Genomic DNA, 21,035 nt, shown 5'->3' on the forward strand with positions numbered 1-21,035 from the left:
GCAAGATTAAAACTAAGACTCCCTATTCTGCAGAGCTTCCCTTTAGCTCTTTGCAAGCAATAACGCAGAGAAAAACTGGACTCGAACTGGGAGACTGGTTGGAGGCTGGAATTACTACGGTTGGCTTGCTTTTCAAGGACAATAAACTGATGACATTTGAGGCCATCAGAGCGGAATACGACATCCCGGCAAAACAAAATTTAACACACAGGACTATAAAAGCCAGTATATACAATCATTGGCGAACGAAGGGCATTGAACCCTCAGCACAAGCAATATGCACATATTTGACATCCCCAAGTAACAAAACTAAGGCAATATCAATGCTTTATGCTTTGATACAAGCAGACATCACAGAACCATTACCCGACCTTAAACAACAATGGGAAAAAGCTTGTAATTGTGACGTCCCAGAGGTAGAATGGGGACATATACTGCGAAACCTTCCCAAGGCTTCGCCGAATGCTAGATTTAAACTTATCAATTTCTATATCCTACACCAAGCCTACTTAACACCTGCCCGCATAAATAAATACTTCAACAAAACTACTGAGAGTTGCCCAAGATGCAGATTAAGGGATGCTGAGTTTAACCACATGTTTTGGGATTGCCCCATACTGATATCTTACTGGACTGAGATTTGCCAAAAATTGTCCCAACTACTGAATAAGAACACGACTTGTTCTGTGGATAATTCTCTCTTACACGCCTTTGCTCACTCAACTAAACACAAAGCCTCAGATAGATTCCTAGACCTGGCCTTAACACTAGCTAAGAGAGAAATAGCAAGCAATTGGAAAAACCCCAAGGGCCCTAGAGTAATAACCTGGAAAAACGAATTCCTTAAGTGGGCAACTGCAGAACTTTGGTAAAATAAGAGTTTATGTTGTATACTAAATAAGTACCATTAACCAGGTCATACACATATGAGACTAAGATACACTATTGCAGACAATGTAACGCAAGAAAAATATGTATAAGTACTATTGAAATGATATAACCCCAATAAAATCTGGTTTAAAAAAAAAAAAATGAACGTCAGTGAGTTATCGGCTCTTTCTGTTAACTTGCCCTGTGACACATTTTACCAGGGCAGGCTGATTCTGTTGACTCAAGCCTCCTTCTTCCAAAGGTATTGGAATGGGCCACTTTTCATTCTGATACAAACTACTTATACAGGCAATGAAGAAATGGAAAGTAAACAACCAGCTGCAGACACTGACCACTCCTTACTGTCCCCCTCCCCTACCTGCCTCCCATCTTTGCTGTCGTCATTGTACAGTGCAGTAGAGTGACAAACCCTCCATTGTGATGCTTATGTTACCATTTGCTCGAACAGTGTCTGTTTTGTTAACTGTTTTCCCAATAATCCTGATCAGCCTATAAAAAGCAACAAAACCCACTATCACCATCTTGGCCTTGATTCCTTGGGGTGTGGTTGATGAGATGAAAGATGGCTCTCAATTTTTGCCTGTGGTCATTGGGTGTTCCTCTACAGACCTAATGCAATATAGTGCGCAAGAGAGTACTTGAGCAAGTATTGACTGTCAAGGTCTGAACCTTACATGACAACAGTGCAAGTGTGGCATTCAAAGGGTCTTTGCGCCTTTGCCAAGAACATACTTCTCCACAATGGAGGTTGCATGCAACTGTCATCTTTTGTCAAACATGAGGCTGGTAAATCTTGAAACCACTCTATTCTGTGGAGTTTCCACTACAGCTAATTTATGTGAGCAAGGATTGGCACCCTGTGATGAATTTCATAGGTTGTGGTAAAGGTTGCAAGTAGTACCATTTTCCATTTCTAGTTTCTTCCTAGTTCCTGGATTGGTACTTACCATGATCTCAGAAGTAGTTCCCTACAGATTAGCGATTGTCATAGTTTATAATATGTCTATACAGACCACAGCCAGAGTAAAATCGACTCCTTTATTTCTGTTTTCAGCCGCTGGTGATTCATGACCATATTTCTGTGGTTAGCTATGCAACATTTTATAGCTGCATTTAGCAATGCAGTGATATATATGATCGTTACATTTCACTTTGCATCTTTAGTGGGATTCTGCAGTGAGGTCAGCATGAATAAATGGACCTTTGTGTAGCAAAAAATGTAGATAGTGTGGATGGACAATAAAGCAACATAGGTATATCTGTTTTAACAACCTAATACATTTAATTAATAAAACTTATGGCACAAGTTTTCAAACAACCCAGTAGTGCATGTGGTAAACAAAATAAAGAACTTCATATAAACTGTTGTTGAACTCATACATTCAACTACTTTTAACTACAGTAGGAGTTTGCTAAAACTATAAAATTTCTCCTATTGGGTTCGTTCACCTTCTCTGCATTTCAAGCTTGTTAATGTGTTGTAGCATAACAGGTAATGTTTTTACTGATGTTAAAAATCTTGATATGCCACACACTGAAGTGCTTGTTTCTCTAGATGGTCATATGTTTTCTCCTCAGCAGTTTTGTTTTCTGTACTGGTAGAGCATTATGTTGGTTCTTACTCATTCTTACTCATTTCAGTTCCTAAAATATTTTTGGGCACAGTTGTTTATCCTTGTGTTATTCAGACTAAATGAACGTGGTTGGCCCACAGGTTGATCTGAATGAAAATTGATTTATCAATTGTAATTGGGGTTCAGAAAAAGCCCAGGCCAACTCTGAATGAAGACTTGAGACATTTGTTTTTCTCTTCATTTAAAACATGCATCTGGGGATGATGGAAGAACTAGTTTGAAGTCTGAAATGTACATTTGCAAGCTTACGGTTTTCTTTTTCTCCCTAGTACTTTTGTCCATTTGTTCTCTGTTGTGTGATCCTAATCCAGATGACCCTTTAGTGCCTGAGATTGCACGAATCTACAAAACAGATAGGGAAAAGTGAGTATTTTTGTACTATTGTGACATGTACACTGACATTTATGCAACTATATGTTTGTATGACAGATCAGTTGTAAATTGCTGCCAAATTTTATTCCTTTACATTTTGAAGCCTGTGTTCAATATGATCCTAGCAGAATCAAATAAGTATTAAATCCCTGTGTGACTTTTGCTTCCGATTCAAACCTTTATAATCCTCCTTCTGTTAAGATCCCACGGAACACTTTTAAATCCATATTTTAATTCCTTTCTAAGTGGAGAATGCATTATACGTGGAACAGAACTGAACTTAGTTTGACACAGTCTTCCTTCCAAGTCTGAAAACCGTGGGGGGATCCCCTGACCAGGTATTTTGACTTCTGGGCACCCTCCACTTAATCATTACTGAAATCCGGGGACCTCCACTGAATTATTGGGATCCGGGTACCCCCACTGACTCGGGAACCACAAAATAAGAGCAAAAAATCAAAATTTAAATCTGTTAGAATGTTGAAGCTGTTCTAAATTGAGGCCACTCATCGCTCATATTACTTTGTTTGATGCAGTTGCACTGCTCCCACGAATCAATACGAGGATGATAACTTGTTTTAGCCTCCTATTTCAAATTCCTCCACATATAGAGAACGTTTTACAGTTAAGTTTTACATTCTGCTTGTGTATGTACATACATCCTAATGATCTGTTAATATTTAATTTTCTGTCTGACTTAAGTATGCTACGCGGACCCCCTGGTATTCCCGGACCCTAGATAAAGAACCATTGCATTAGATAGTACTGTTTATATGAATCCAACACAGTTCAGATACTACCTCTAATTGTGTATCCGTGAACTTGCAACCGCATGCTGGATGATAATCACACAGCTGTACACAAATCTTGAACTGCACCTAAGAGTACAATGCCTTCCGGATGCAGCTTGTGTGTAGAAGTTGATTTGCACACAACAGTATATTTCCGTGAAAAACTCCCAGCTGAACACATTGGTCACAATGCTGGGAATACTTACTCTGCATCTCTGACATACCATTCACTTCATTACCACCAAGCTAACAATATTAATAGTAACAATCGCCACTTCTTTCAGAATACATAGAGAACAAAACAGTTATATCCAACTTATCCCGGAGTCACCATAAGAGGTTGACATGACTGAGCCTTCAACTGGACTCCACTTTTCAGAAAACAATATTGTTCTTGAAGAAAACACAGTGTTCGGTGGCATGTGTAGCTGCAGATACACATGCTGTCCACAGTCCGCCGTCTGGTGTTGGGCTCGGAGTGTTACAAGTTGTTTTTCTTCGAAGAAGTCTTTTCGAGTCACGAGACCGAGGGACTCCTCCCACTTCGGTTCCATTGCGCATGGGCGTCGACTCCATCTTACATTGTTTTTTTTCCGCCATCGGGTTCGGACGTGTTGCTTTTCGCTCCGTGTTTCGGGTCGGAAAGTTAGTCAGAATCTTGGGAAAATTTGTCGGTATTGTTTCGTTCGGTATCGGGATAGTTAGGGCAAATCGACACCGAACCTTAAAGAGCTCCGGTAACCCTTCGGGGTATTTTCGATCCCCTGTCGGGGCCTGGTCGGCCCGACCGCGTGCAACATCGAGACTGATGGAACGGACCCCGTTCCGATTCTGTCCTAAATGCCACAGTAAATATCCTTATACAGACCAACATTTGGTCTGTAACTTGTGCCTGTCCCCCGAGCACATGGAGGAGACGTGTGAGGCCTGTCGCGCGTTTAGGTCGAGAAAAACGCTCAGAGACCGAAGAGCCAGGAGGTTGCAGATGGCGTCCACGCCGACAGGACAACAAAGGTTCGAGGAGGAGGAAGAAGAAACATTCTCCATCCCCGATTCAGACTCCGAAGAGTTCGACGTCGAAGAGCAACCAACCGTGAGTAAGACGTCGAAACAAAGATCACACGAAAAAACAGAGAAAGCCCAGGGGACGCCACTGCCAACAGGCCATGGCTTAACCCATAAAGTTGGTGACCGTCCATCGGCACCGAAAAAGGGCGAGCTGGTGCCGAAGTCGTCCGAATCAGGTCGAGACATAGGCACGCAGCAATCTCTGGACCGAGAGAGTGGTGCAGAAAAGGGTCGACACCGAGATAGCGGCACCGAAGCTGCTCGGCACAGAGACAGCGGCACCGAAACTGCTTGCTACATTCGGAGCCTATCGAGGATGACTTCCTCTTTAACACCCTGTCCTCCACCCATAGCCATTATCAAAGCCTTCCTATGCTCCCGGGAATGCTAAGGCACGCTAAACAGATTTTTAAGGAGCCAGTTAAAAGCAGAGCAATAACTCCAAGGGTGGAGGAAAAAATACAAGGCACCGCCCACAGACCCTGCTTTTATTACATCACAACTGACACCAGATTCAGTAGTCGTAGGAGCAGCTCGTAAAAGAGCCAACTCGCATACATCAGGCGACGCACCACCTCCGGACAAGGAGAGACGCAAGTTTGATGCAGCTGGGAAAAGGGTTGCAGCACAAGCTGCAAATCAGTGGCGCATCACCAACTCGCAAGCACTCCTAGCGCGATACGACCGGGCCCATTGGGACGAGATGCAGCATCTCATCGAGCACCTCCCCAAAGAATTCCAGAAACTAGCACAACAAGTGGTTGAAGAGGGACAAAATATCTCCAACAACCAGATACGTTCTTCTATGGATGCAGCAGATACAGCTGCAAGAACAATAAATACTGCTGTGACGATAAGGAGGCACGCATCGCTGCGCACATCTGGCTTCAAACCTGAGATACAACAGGCAGTGCTCAATATGCCGTTTAATGAACAGCAATTGTTTGGGCCGGAAGTGGACACTGCAATTGAAAAATTAAAGAAGGACACCGACACAGCCAAAGCCATGGGCGCACTCTATACCCCGCAGGGCAGAGGCACATTTGGCACATTTCGCAAAACAACTTTCAGAGGAGGGTTTCGAGGTCAAGCCACAGAAACCAGCACCTCACAAACCAAACCACCTACCTACCAGGGACAATATCAAAGGGGAGGCTTTCGGGGCCAATACAGAGGGGGCCAATTCCCAAGAAACAGGGGAAAATTTCAAGGTCCCAAAACCCCTCAAAATAAACAGTGACTCAAGTCACACAACCCCTTCACACAACACCAGTGGGGGGAAGACTAAGCCGGTTCTACAAATCTTGGGAGGAAATAACAACAGACACTTGGGTCTTAGCAATTATCCAACATGGTTATTGCATAGAATTTCTCCAACTCCCTCCAAACGTCCCACCGAAAACACACTATGTCAAAACAGCATATAGACCTTCTAGGACTAGAAGTTCAAGCATTACTGCAAAAAGACGCAATAGAATTAGTACCAAGTCCACAAAAGAACACAGGAGTTTACTCACTGTACTTTCTAATACCAAAAAAGGACAAAAGTCTGAGACCAATATTAGATCTCAGAACACTAAACACCTACATCAAATCAGACCACTTTCACATGGTCACGTTACAAGACGTAATACCACTGCTGAAACAGCAAGACTACATGACAACGTTAGATCTAAAAGACGCGTATTTCCATATACCGATACATCCCTCGCACAGGAAATACCTAAGGTTCGTATTCAAAGGAATACATTACCAATTCAAAGTGTTGCCATTCGGAATAACAACAGCGCCAAGAGTCTTTACAAAATGCCTAGCAGTAGTAGCTGCACATATCAGGAGGCAGCAAATACACGTGTTCCCGTACCTAGACGATTGGTTAATCAAGACCAACTCGCTAACAAAGTATTCACACCACACAGATTATGTTATACAAACCCTTTACAAGCTGGGTTTCTCCATCAACTATGCAAAGTCACACCTTTTGCCGTGTCAAACACAGCAATACTTTGGAGCGACAATCAACACAACAGAAGGGATAGCCACTCCAAGTCCACAAAGGGTTCAAAATTTTCACAAGGTGATACAAGCCATGTATCCAACACAAAAGATACATGCAAAAATGGTATTAAAACTCCTAGGCATGATGTCCTCATGCATAGCCATTGTCCCAAACGCAAGATTGCACATGCGGCCCTTACAACAGTGCCTAGCATCACAATGGTCACATGCACAGGGTCAACTTCTAGATCTGGTGTTGATAGACCGCCAAACATACATCTCGCTTCTATGGTGGAATAGTACAAATTTAAACAAAGGGCGGCCTTTCCAAGACCCAGTGCCACAATACGTGATGATAACAGATGCTTCCATGACAGGCTGGGGAGCACACCTCAATCAACACAGCATCCAAGGACAATGGGACGTACATCAAAGAAAGTTTCATATAAATCACCTAGAACTGTTAGCAGAATTTCTAGCGTTAAAAGCATTTCAACCCATGATAACCCACAAATACATTCTTGTCAAGACAGACAACATGACGACAATGTATTATTTAAACAAACAGGGGGGGACACATTCGACACAGTTGTGTCTCCTAACACAAAAAATATGGCATTGGGCAATTCACAACCACATTCGCCTAATAGCACAGTTTGTTCCAGGGATACAGAACCAGCTAGCAGACAATCTCTCTTGGGATCACCAACAGGTCCACGAATGGGAAATTCACCCCCAAATCCTAAACACTTACTTCCAAATTTGGGGAACACCTCAAATAGATCTATTTGCAACAAAAGAAAACGCAAAATGCCAAAACTTCGCATCCAGGTACCCACACCGGCAATCCCAAGGCAATGCTCTATGGATGAATTGGTCAGGGATATTTGCGTACGCTTTTCCCCCCTCTCCCTCTCCTTCCATATCTAGTAAACAGATTGAGTCAAAACAAACTCAAACTCATACTAATAGTACCAACATGGCCAAGACAACCTTGGTATACGACACTACTAGACCTGTCAGTAGTACCTCATGTCAAACTACCCAACAGGCCAGATCTGTTAACACAACACAAACAACAGATCAGGCATCCAAACCCTGCATCGCTGAATCTAGCAATTTGGCTCCTGAAATCCTAGAATTTGGACACTTAGGCCTCACTCAAGAGTGTATGGAGGTCATAAAACAAGCTAGAAAACCTTCCACTAGAAACTGCTATGCAAGTAAATGGAAAAGATTTGTTTGTTACTGTCATAATAATCAAATTCAACCATTGCATGCATCTCCGAAAGATGATGTTGGATATTTACTACATTTACAAAAATCAAATCTAGCTTTCTCTTCCATAAAAATACATCTCGCAGCAATATCTGCTTACCTGCAGATTACTCATTCAACTTCCCTATTTAGAATACCTGTCATTAAAGCGTTTATGGAGGGCCTAAAGAGAATTATACCACCAAGGACACCACCTGTTCCTTCATGGAACCTCAACATTGTCTTAACAAGGCTCATGGGTCCACCTTTCGAACCCATGCATTCTTGTGAAATGCAATACTTAACGTGGAAAGTTGCATTTCTCATTGCCATTACATCTCTAAGAAGAGTAAGTGAAATACAGGCGTTTACCATACAAGAACCATTTATTCAAATACACAAAAATAAGGTCGTTCTAAGAACAAATCCAAAATTCTTACCAAAGGTTATCTCACCGTTCCACTTAAACCAAACAGTGGAATTACCAGTGTTCTTCCCACAGCCAGATTCAATAGCTGAAAGAGCACTACATACATTAGACATCAAGAGAGCGCTAATGTACTACATTGACAGGACAAAAGAAATTAGGAAGACAAAACAACTATTTATTGCCATCCAAAAACCTCATACAGGAAATCCAATTTCAAAACAAGGTATTGCCAGATGGATAGTAAGATGCATCCAAACCTGCTATCTTAAAGCAAAGAGAGAACTGCCTATTACACCAAAGGCACACTCAACCAGAAAGAAAGGTGCTACTATGGCCTTTCTAGGAAATATTCCAATGAACGAAATGTGTAAGGCAGCAACATGGTCTACGCCTCATACATTTACTAAACACTACTGTGTAGATGTGTTATCTGCACAACAGGCCACAGTAGGTCAAGCCGTACTAAGAACTTTATTTCAAACTACTTCCACTCCTACAGGCTGAACCACCGCTTTTGGGGAGATAACTGCTTACTAGTCTATGCACAGCATGTGTATCTGCAGCTACACATGCCACCGAACGGAAAATGTCACTTACCCAGTGTACATCTGTTCGTGGCATTAGTCGCTGCAGATTCACATGCGCCCACCCTCCTCCCCGGTAGCCTGTAGCCGTTTGGAAGTAGATCTTGAACATTTGTACATTTGTAAATATATTACATTAAACCTTCATTTTGTACATACGTATTTATTCCATTGCATGGGCACTATTATTAGCATACACAACTCCTACCTCACCCTCTGCGGGGGAAAACAATCTAAGATGGAGTCGACGCCCATGCGCAATGGAACCGAAGTGGGAGGAGTCCCTCGGTCTCGTGACTCGAAAAGACTCCTTCGAAGAAAAACAACTTGTAACACTCCGAGCCCAACACCAGACGGCGGACTGTGCACAGCATGTGAATTTGCAGCGACTAATGCCACGAACAGATGTACACTGGGTAAGTGACATTTTCCATCTCACCACTCATCCAAATGCTAGACTGGTCCAGGGTGATACTGTGGACACTAAGGCACATGAGCCTACATTCCCATCTTCTCACTCTAATTTTGGTCCACCTGTCTTTTTGTACACATTGTACACATTGTACACATTTAATTGGTTGACCAGGACAGCACACCTTATTCCACTTGTGCTTTCTTTGCAGGCACAAGCTTGCGCCTACGCGGAGAACAACACTTTAGTGGAAGGCGGACTGGCTGTTTGAAGCCACCAAGGGGCTTGGACAAGCCCCTGGGACTCCCATGGCCGCCTCCTGTCAAGGGGCACCCTCAGGAGGCCCACATTACGGTGTCTCTATGGCATGCAGTCAGTGTGCCGCCTAACAATATTTGTTACTACATCTAATATGGCACTGGTGCAAATGCTTCTGTCATTTGAATGAAGCCAAACCACCATACAAATGAGGGTATACTTCCTTGAATTTGTGTAGGTGCTAAATGTACACCGGCCAATCCATTGTACAGAAATGGACACACATTTATCTGTGGCCACTTTTGTAACTCCAAAGTGCTCTTGAGGGGCAAAACACCAGCTCACACACCAGTTGTGCCTCTAGGGCACTTTATGTAATAACGCTAAACAATTTTTTCACACATCATTAACAGTGTGTCATTTTACAAGTATGGGCCAACATTTTTGACCCTGTGGAGGGCCATGTTTCACAAGCATATAGTGAAGGTAACCAGTGAGGCATGGAAAAGCATGGATTATTGCACTGGAGCATCCCCATGTGCCAATGAGCAGGCCAGTCCCTGGTGGTCAACAGGAGACCTCCCTGGATCTGTCCTTGGACAGCCAAGGAGCAGAGTATTGTATCTGTGTTGCTAACTAATAGTTCGATGGCATCTGTCGCTGTAGATACGCATGTTCTGCAATAGCTCGCCATCTGGTGTTGGGCCGGAGTGTTACAAGTTGTTTTTCTTCGAAGAAGTCTTTCGAGTCACGGGACCGAGTGACTCCTCCTTTTGTCTCCATTGCGCATGGGCGTCGACTCCATCCTCGTTTGTTTTTTTTCCGCCATCGGGTTCGGACGTGTTCCTGTCGCTCCGAGTTTCGGAACGGAAAATCAGCTAATTTCGGAAGATTTTCGTCGGTATTGTTGCGTTCGGGATCGGCGTACTTAGATTTCACACCGCATCGAAGATCGAAGAGCTCCGGTGCCCTTCGGGGTAGTTTTTCGATCCTCCGTCGGGGCCTGGTCGGCCCGACCGCGTGCTGAAGAACGCCGATGGAACGGACCCCGTTCCGTTTCTGCCCCAAATGCCACAATAAGTACCCTTACACAGACCAACACTTGGTCTGCAACCTGTGCCTGTCACCTGAGCACAGCGAAGACACCTGCGAGGCCTGTCGTGCGTTCCGGTCCCGAAAAACACTCCGAGACCGTCGAGCTAGAAGACTTCAAATGGCGTCCGCACCGACAGCCCAACGGGAGTTCGAGGAACAGGAAGAAGAAGGTACCTTCTCGATCCAAGACTCAGACTCCGAAGGATTCGACGACACACAAACCGTGAGTAAGACGTCGAAAACCACACAAAGAAACATTTACAAGGCCCAGGGGACGCCACTGCCACCAGGCCATGGCTCGACCCATAAATTCGGTGACCGACCGTCTGCACCGAAAAAGGCCCAAACAGTGCCGAGATCGTCCGACTCCGGTCGAGACACCGGCACGCAGCCTTCTCGGGACCGAGAAAGTGCTGGAGACAAGCCTCGACACCGAGATGCCGGTGTGGACACGGCTCGACGCCGAGACAGCGGCACCGAAACAGATCGACGCCGAGAGGTTTCGGCCCCGAAAAGGAAAAAAGTCTCCTCGGAGCCGAAAAAACACGCAGACAAAGTTTCGACGCCGAAACAAACTGCAAGCGACCCAGCTTCAGGCTCTTATACAGAAGAGCACTCGCTAACCTCCCAAATGCAAAAGCATAGGTTTGAGGAAGAGCTACAAGCAACTGATGTGGACCATACGCAAAAGCGTATCTTCATTCAGCAGGGGACAGGAAAAATAAGCACCCTTCCCCCCATTAGGAGAAAGAGAAGGTTGGAGTTCCAGACGGAACAAGCACCACAACCAAAAGTGGTGAAAAGAGTTACACCACCACCCTCTCCTCCGCCCGTGATTAACGTTTCACCAGCACAAACTCCATCTCACTCCCCAGCTCACACCACCATGAGCCAGGGTGACCAAGATCAGGACGCATGGGACCTATACGACGCCCCAGTGTCAGATAACAGCCCGGAGGCATACCCTACAAAGCCATCTCCACCAGAAGACAGCACCGCGTACTCTCAGGTGGTGGCTAGAGCAGCACAATTTCATAACGTAAGCCTCCACTCAGAACAGGTCGAGGATGATTTCTTGTTCAACACACTCTCCTCCACCCACAGCTCCTACCAAAGCCTGCCTATGCTCCCTGGTATGCTCCGGCACGCAAAAGACATATTTAAGGAGCCGGTCAAAAGTAGGGCAATCACACCAAGGGTGGAAAAAAAGTATAAGCCGCCTCCTACGGACCCGGTTTTCATCACTACACAGCTGCCACCAGACTCTGTTGTTGTAGGAGCAGCTAGGAAAAGGGCCAACTCTCACACATCTGGAGATGCACCACCCCCAGATAAAGAAAGCCGCAAGTTCGATGCAGCTGGTAAGAGAGTCGCAGCACAAGCTGCAAACCAGTGGCGCATCGCGAACTCCCAGGCACTACTTGCGCGCTATGACAGAGCCCACTGGGACGAGATGCAACATCTCATTGAACATCTGCCCAAGGACTTCCAAAATAGGGCAAAACAAGTGGTTGAGGAGGGACAGACCATCTCCAACAACCAGATACGTTCCTCCATGGACGCTGCAGATACAGCTGCACGGACAATTAATACATCTGTAACTATCAGAAGGCATGCATGGCTCCGAACGTCTGGATTTAAACCAGAGATTCAACAAGCAGTTCTCAATATGCCTTTTAATGAAAAAGAACTGTTCGGTCCAGAAGTGGACACAGCGATTGAGAAACTCAAAAAAGATACGGACACTGCCAAAGCCATGGGCGCACTCTACTCCCCGCAGAGCAGAGGGAATTACAGCACATTCCGTAAAACGCCCTTTCGAGGGGGGTTTCGGGGTCAAAGCACACAAGCCAGCACCTCACAAGCAACACCGTCCACTTACCAGGGACAGTATAGAGGAGGTTTTCGGGGACAATATAGAGGAGGGCAATTCCCTAGAAATAGAGGGAGATTTCAAAGCCCCAAAACCCCTACTACTAAACAATGACTCACATGTCACTCACCCCCTCCACACAACACCAGTGGGGGGAAGAATAGGTCATTATTACAAAGCATGGGAGGAAATCACTACAGACACTTGGGTTCTAGCAATTATCCAACATGGTTATTGCATAGAATTTCTACAATTCCCTCCAAACATACCACCAAAAGCACAAAATTTAACAACACACCATTCCAATCTCCTGGAGATAGAAGTGCAGGCACTATTGCAAAAGAATGCAATCGAATTAGTGCCAAACACACAAATAAACACAGGAGTTTACTCACTGTACTTTCTGATACCAAAGAAGGACAAAACGCTGAGACCAATCCTAGACCTCAGAGTAGTGAACACTTTCATCAAATCAGACCACTTCCACATGGTCACACTACAAGAAGTATTGCCATTGCTAAAACTACACGACTACATGGCAACTTTAGACCTCAAGGATGCTTATTTCCATATACCAATACACCCATCGCACAGGAAATACCTAAGGTTTGTATTCAAAGGAATACATTACCAATTCAAGGTACTGCCTTTCGGATTAACAACCGCACCAAGAGTCTTTACCAAATGTCTAGCGGTAGTCGCTGCACACATAAGAAGGCAGCAAATACATGTGTTCCCATATTTGGACGACTGGCTAATCAAGGCCCATTCGTTCATACAGTGCTCAAATCACACAAATCACATCATACAAACCCTCTTCAAACTCGGGTTCACCGTCAATTTCACAAAATCCAAAATTCTGCCACGCAAGGTACAACAATACCTGGGAGCCATAATAGACACATCAAAGGGAGTAGCCACTCCAAGTCCACAAAGAATTCAAAATTTCAACACCATCATACAACGCATGTATCCAACACAAAAGATACAGGCAAAGATGGTATTACAACTCCTAGGCATGATGTCATCATGCATAGCCATTGTCCCAAACGCAAGACTGCACATGAGGCCCTTACAACAATGCCTAGCATCACAGTGGTCTCAAGCACAGGGTCACCTTCTAGATCTGGTGTTAATAGACCGCCAAACTTACCTCTCGCTTCTGTGGTGGAACAACATAAATTTAAACAAGGGGCGGCCTTTCCAAGACCCAGTGCTACAATACGTAATAACAGATGCTTCCATGACAGGGTGGGGAGCACACCTCGATCAACACAGCATACAAGGACAATGGAACGTACATCAAACAAAACTGCATATCAATCACCTAGAACTTCTAGCAGTTTTTCAAGCACTAAAAGCTTTCCAACCAATAATAGTTCACAAATACATTCTCGTCAAAACAGACAACATGACAACAATGTATTATCTAAACAAGCAGGGAGGGACGCACTCCACGCAGTTAAGCCTGCTAGCACAAAAAATTTGGCATTGGGCAATTCACAACCAAATTCGCCTAATTGCACAGTTTATACCAGGGATACAAAATCAACTCGCAGACAATCTCTCTCGAGATCACCAACAGGTCCACGAATGGGAAATTCACCCCCAAATTCTGAACACTTATTTCAAACTCTGGGGAACACCTCAGATAGACTTGTTTGCGACAAGGGAGAACGCAAAATGCCAAAACTTCGCATCCAGGTACCCACACAAACAATCCCAAGGCAATGCCCTATGGATGAACTGGTCAGGGATATTTGCTTACGCTTTTCCTCCTCTCCCTCTCCTTCCTTACCTGGTAAACAAACTCAGTCAAAGCAAACTCAAACTCATATTGATAGCACCAACTTGGGCAAGGCAACCCTGGTACACAACGCTGCTAGACCTGTCAGTGGTACCCTGCATCAAATTGCCCAACAGGCCAGATCTGTTGACACAGCACAACCAAAAGATCAGACACCCAGATCCAGCATCGCTGAATCTAGCAATCTGGCTCCTGAAATCCTAGAATTCGGGCACTTACAACTTACCCAAGAATGTATGGAAGTCCTAAAACAAGCAAGAAGGCCATCCACCAGGCACTGCTATGCAAGTAAATGGAAGAGGTTTGTTTGCTACTGCCATATTAATCAAATACAACCATTACACACAACTCCAGAACATGTAGTGGGTTACTTGCTTCACTTACAAAAATCTAACCTAGCTTTCTCTTCCATTAAGATTCACCTTGCAGCAATATCTGCATACCTGCAGACTACCTATTCAACTTCCCTATATAGAATACCAGTCATTAAAGCATTCATGGAGGGCCTTAGGAGAATTATACCACCAAGAACACTACCTGTTCCTTCATGGAACCTAAATGTTGTCCTAACTAGACTTATGGGTCCACCTTTTGAACCCATGCACTCCTGCGACATACAGTTCCTAACCTGGAAGGTGGCATTTCTCATCGCCATTACTTCCCTGAGAAGAGTAAGCGAGATTCAGGCGTTTACTATACAGGAACCTTTTATACAACTACACAAAAATAAAGTCGTCCTAAGGACCAATCCTAAATTTTTGCCAAAGGTTATTTCACCGTTCCATCTAAATCAAACAGTGGAACTTCCAGTGTTCTTTCCACAGCCAGATACCGTAGCTGAAAGGGCACTACATACATTAGATGTCAAAAGAGCATTAATGTATTACATTGACAGAACAAAGAACATCAGAAAGACTAAACAACTCTTTATTGCATTTCAAAAACCTCATGCAGGAAACCCAATTTCAAAACAAGGTATAGCCAGATGGATAGTTAAATGCATCCAAATCTGCTACCTTAAAGCTAAACGACAGCTGCCCATTACACCAAGGGCACACTCAACCAGAAAGAAAGGTGCTACCATGGCCTTTCTAGGAAACATCCCAATGCAAGAAATATGTAAGGCAGCCACATGGTCTACGCCTCACACATTCACCAAGCACTACTGTGTAGACGTGTTATCCGCACAACAAGCCACAGTAGGTCAAGCCGTATTAAGGACATTATTTCAAACTACTTCCACTCCTACAGGCTGATCCACCGCTTTTGGGGAAATAACTGCTTACTAGTCTATGCAGAACATGCGTATCTACAGCGACAGATGCCATCGAACTGAAAATGTCACTTACCCAGTGTACATCTGTTCGTGGCATCAGTCGCAGTAAATTCGCATGTGCCCACCCGCCTCCCCGGGAGCCTGTAGCAGTTTGGAAGTTACCTTCAATTATTTATATACAGGGAGTGCAGAATTATTAGGCAAATGAGTATTTTGACCACATCATCCTCTTTATGCATGTTGTCTTACTCCAAGCTGTATAGGCTCGAAAGCCTACTACCAATTAAGCATATTAGGTGATGTGCATCTCTGTAATGAGAAGGGGTGTGGTCTAATGACATCAACACCCTATATCAGGTGTGCATAATTATTAGGCAACTTCCTTTCCTTTGGCAAAATGGGTCAAAAGAAGGACTTGACAGGCTCAGAAAAGTCCAAAATAGTGAGATATCTTGCAGAGGGATGCAGCACACTTAAAATTGCAAAGCTTCTGAAGCGTGATCATCGAACAATCAAGCGTTTCATTCAAAATAGTCAACAGGGTCACAAGAAGCGTGTGGAAAAACCAAGGCGCAAAATAACTGCCCATGAACTGAGAAAAGTCAAGCGTGCAGCTGCCACGATGCCACTTGCCACCAGTTTGGCCATATTTCAGAGCTGCAACATCACTGGAGTGCCCAAAAGCACAAGGTGTGCAATACTCAGAGACATGGCCAAGGTAAGAAAGGCTGAAAGACGACCACCACTGAACAAGACACACAAGCTGAAACGTCAAGACTGGGCCAAGAAATATCTCAAGACTGATTTTTCTAAGGTTTTATGGACTGATGAAATGAGAGTGAGTCTTGATGGGCCAGATGGATGGGCCCGTGGCTGGATTGGTAAAGGGCAGAGAGCTCCTGTCCGACTCAGACGCCAGCAAGGTGGAGGTGGAGTACTGGTTTGGGCTGGTATCATCAAAGATGAGCTTGTGGGGCCTTTTCGGGTTGAGGATGGAGTCAAGCTCAACTCCCAGTCCTACTGCCAGTTCCTGGAAGACACCTTCTTCAAGCAGTGGTACAGGAAGAAGTCTGCATCCTTCAAGAAAAACATGGTTTTCATGCAGGACAATGCTCCATCACACGCGTCCAAGTACTCCACAGCGTGGCTGGCAAGAAAGGGTATAAAAGAAGGAAATCTAATGACATGGCCTCCTTGTTCACCTGATCTGAACCCCATTGAGAACCTGTGGTCCATCATCAAATGTGAGATTTACAAGGAGGGAAAACAGTACACCTCTCTGAACAGTGTCTGGGAGGCTGTGGTTGCTGCTGCACGCAATGTTGATGGTGAACAGATCAAAACACTGACAGAATCCATGGATGGCAGGCTTTTGAGTGTCCTTGCAAAGAAAGGTGGCTATATTGGTCACTGATTTGTTTTTGTTTTGTTTTTGAATGTCAGAAGTGTATATTTGTGAATGTTGAGATGTTATATTGGTTTCACTGGTAATAATAAATAATTGAAATGGGTATATATTTTTTTTTGTTAAGTTGCCTAATAATTATGCACAGTAATAGTCACCTGCACACACAGATATCCCCCTAACATAGCTAAAACTAAAAACAAACTAAAAACTACTTCCAAAAATATTCAGCTTTGATATTAATGAGTTTTTTGGGTTCATTGAGAACATGGTTGTTGTTCAATAATAAAATTAATCCTCAAAAATACAACTTGCCTAATAATTCTGCACTCCCTGTATGTATCATCTCAACCTTAAATAGGTGCATACTTAGTCACTCCATTGCATGGGCACTATTACTACAATTCAACTCCTACCTCACCCTCTGCGGGGAAAAACAATCGAGGATGGAGTCGACGCCCATGCGCAATGGAGACAAAAGGAGGAGTCACTCGGTCCCGTGACTCGAAAGACTTCTTCGAAGAAAAACAACTTGTAACACTCCGGCCCAACACCAGATGGCGAGCTATTGCAGAACATGCGAATCTACTGCGACTGATGCCACGAACAGATGTACACTGGGTAAGTGACATTTTCATTATTCTACATCGAGTAGGCCCAGACTGCTTTCGTTCTGGCTGATGGGGAGGGAGGACAGGGGGCGGAGTTACAAAGTAGTACATTTTACTCTGTGCATAATGGCACCTCAATCATAGTCTGATATGAGGGTGTTCATATCTCTGAAGAAAGAGGCCCCACCACAGCCAGAAGACCAAGAAATTGAAAGAGCCTATGAAGTACAACTGATTTAAACAGTGGGATTCTGCCCATCACTAAGGGGAAGAGTCGCTGCCAGAACCTCACTGTTTTGGCAGAGTGTTGGCGAAAAAAAAACTTACAGAAACTCTTCACTTTAATTTTGACAAAAACAGCAGTTGTTCTGGCAGTGCACAAGGTGCAGAATTTTGAAAACTCGCTCCGGTTACTGATATATAAAAGAAAAATCATTCAAGTGGATCTCCTCATTATAGCAGTTAATCATTGTCATGCTCCATAGTAAGGGAGTAACTAGCTCCAGTGGTTAGAGGTCCTGAAATCGGGTTGTACTTGGGTGTAGGCCTTCTACCCGTAATTTTATAAGTTGTCGATTTTTGCTCATACCAGTCAGAACCTGGCTCACAAGTGCCTCAGATCGGATACTTTGCTAATCTAAATTTTAGCAGCACATGTGAACCCTGTCGTTGACAGAAAGGTATTACCCACACATTGCCTAGGGATTGAATCATCTTGTGTAGCTTGACAGTGAAGATATTGTTGCAGCATTCAGAGTTCGTAAACTATCAATGACCAGTAATCCTGTACCCATAAGATGTGGGCTGAACACAACAGACTCGCTGGGCAGAGCGATTTCATCATCGCTGACCATTAGTCAAAACTCCTGGTTGACAGTCACTGGCTTATCGGCGGATGTCCAGACTTTTGTTCATAGACAGGCCACTTGATGGCTCCCATCTGTTCAGTGAGAAGGCAGACTTGAGTGCTTTAACGTCAGTAGTACTAAAGCCAGGTCCTTGGGCCTGTGGCCCCTTGCCATCCCCATTCCGCCTTGCACCCCTTTTGTGGCCTCGGAAGGGGTATACAGCCGCTTCTCTACACTTCCAGACCAGCAAGTTTTGCACTCTTTTGTGGCTGAGGTTCCCACATACCATGGGAGACAGGTAGCCAGACGGCAGTCCAGTTCACCACTCCCCCATACCACCACTACCCCCTCCCTCCCAGCTGCCACAGCCTCCAAACCCCTTTAGTTTGCCGTTCAACCATTATGTCCAAAAGTGAATAAGGGGGAGGAGAGGTTTGAGGATACGCTATCACCTGCACCACTGGAGGTCAGTAACATCTAACTGTTGGGTTTTGCAGCTCCTCCTAAGGTGCGCCCTCCTCATTGTGGTTACCTCAGCTAACATGCCACCCACTCAACAAGCTGAAGACAACCTCTCCTTGCTCCATCAGGAAGTGTTAGCTCGCTTGGTCAACTGAGCTAAAGAGAGGGTGCCTGCATGAGAAGGAGGCTGTGGATGCAATTTTCAGTACTTTAGGGTGCCCAAAAAATAGAGGCCTTTATTTTATTCTAGACCATCACCTTCTCAACCTATTCCTAAAAAAGGAGAAATTAAAAACTCATGCCAGCCCTTTTGCCCTGGACTCCTGGGACTGAATAGTAGCATTGGACTTGTAAGACACCTTTTTCCACATCCCTGTCTGCACACAGACGTTACCTGTGGTTCAGTGAGCAAAGAGCCCTTTGTTTGCTGTGCTCCCCCATTAGTCTTACCAGCATCCCTCGGGTGCTCACTAATGTGAGGGCGGTGGTTACAGCACACCTTCAGGGGTCCGATGGTCCAGTCTTCTTCCCTAACTTGACGATTGGCTGTTGAAGAGGAGCTCGCCACAGGCATTTGTCTCCCACCGTCGAACTAGAGCAAGCCTTCTGCACTGCCTGGGGTTCACTCTCAACATGATGTACTCACACCTGATGTAAGATTTGCACATGCTACTTAAGATCCTCAAGTGGCTACCCCTACACACGAGACGCACCATGACACAGGCCCTCATCACCAGCCGACCGGACTATGGCAATGCCCTCTATGTAGGAGTTGCTGCACACCTCCTAAAGAGACTTCAAACCATACACAACGCTGCAGCCAGATTCATCCTTGGTCTTCCCTGACGAACCCACATCACACCCCATCTCGGGAAGCTCCACTGGTTCCCCGTATAGAAGAGATGCCAATTCAAGCTGCTTACCCACGCACACAAGGATCTACACAACCAAGGACCTGCATACATTAACCATCACCTGAACTTCTACCAACCGTCAAAGACTACTCTCTGCCTCTCTTTCACTTATCCAACCCCCCGATCTACCGAAGCAGAAGTGGAGGACTCTCCTCTCATCGCAGCAAAAACCTGGAACAGCTTTCCCACGCACCTCCGGACCATCACCTCACTTCCGGCATGCCGAATGGCACTCAAGACCTGGCTGTTAGATTAAGCCTCTAGAATCTGCAACCGCCTGGATACCCTATCCGGTGGCTAGCTGCACATTATAAATCCTGATTGATGGAAGATGCTCCCTTTCTTCTGAGATGTTCTGGACACAATACAGTTGGGGACGTATCCTCCTGGGCAGTGAGTCCAGGACATTCAGGCTGTGATAAAGTTGTGTTCGATGGCATGTGTAGCTGCAGATACACATGCTGTGCACATCCCGCCATCTGGTGTTGGGCTCGGAGTGTTACAAGTTGTTTTTCTTCGAAGAAGTCTTTTCGAGTCACGAGACCGAGGGACTCCTCCCATTTCGACTCCATTGCGCATGGGCGTCGACTCCATCTTAGATTGTTTTTTTTTCCGCCATCGGGTTCGGACGTGTTCCTTTTCGCTCCGTGTTTCGGGTCGGAAAGTTAGTTAGAATCTCGGAAAAATCGTCTGTATTGTTTGCGTTCGGTATCGGGTTAGTTACAACAGATCGACACCGAATTGAGAAGAGCTCCGGTGGCCCGTCGGGGTTTTTCGATTCCCGTCGGAGCCTGGTCGGCCCAGCCACGTGTCTCTTCAAGGCTGATGGAACGGACCCCATTCCGCTTCTGTCCAAAATGCCATAACAAGTATCCATATACAGATCAACACCTGGTCTGTAACTTGTGTTTGTCACCAGAACACAAGGAGGATACTTGTGAGGCCTGTCGAGCGTTTCGGTCGAGGAAGACACTCAGGGACCGAAGAGCAAGAAGACTGCAAATGGCGTCGGCACCGACAGGACAAGGGTGTTTCGAGGAGGAGGAAGA

The 21,035-nt window shown here is 45.0% G+C and overlaps 1 protein-coding gene across 1 annotated transcript in view; it reads left to right on the top strand.

Moving 5' to 3' along the window:
* Nucleotides 1-21,035, top strand: part of UBE2D2 (ubiquitin conjugating enzyme E2 D2) — a 131,728-nt gene that overhangs the window by 94,890 nt on the left and 15,803 nt on the right. The window contains exon 6 of the mRNA XM_069199300.1: nucleotides 2,795-2,888. Coding sequence (XP_069055401.1) covers nucleotides 2,795-2,888 — 94 coding nt within the window. The remainder of the gene's footprint in view (nucleotides 1-2,794; nucleotides 2,889-21,035) is intronic.

Source organism: Pleurodeles waltl, chromosome 7 (assembly GCF_031143425.1).
Source record: "Pleurodeles waltl isolate 20211129_DDA chromosome 7, aPleWal1.hap1.20221129, whole genome shotgun sequence".
NCBI lineage: Eukaryota > Metazoa > Chordata > Amphibia > Caudata > Salamandridae > Pleurodeles > Pleurodeles waltl.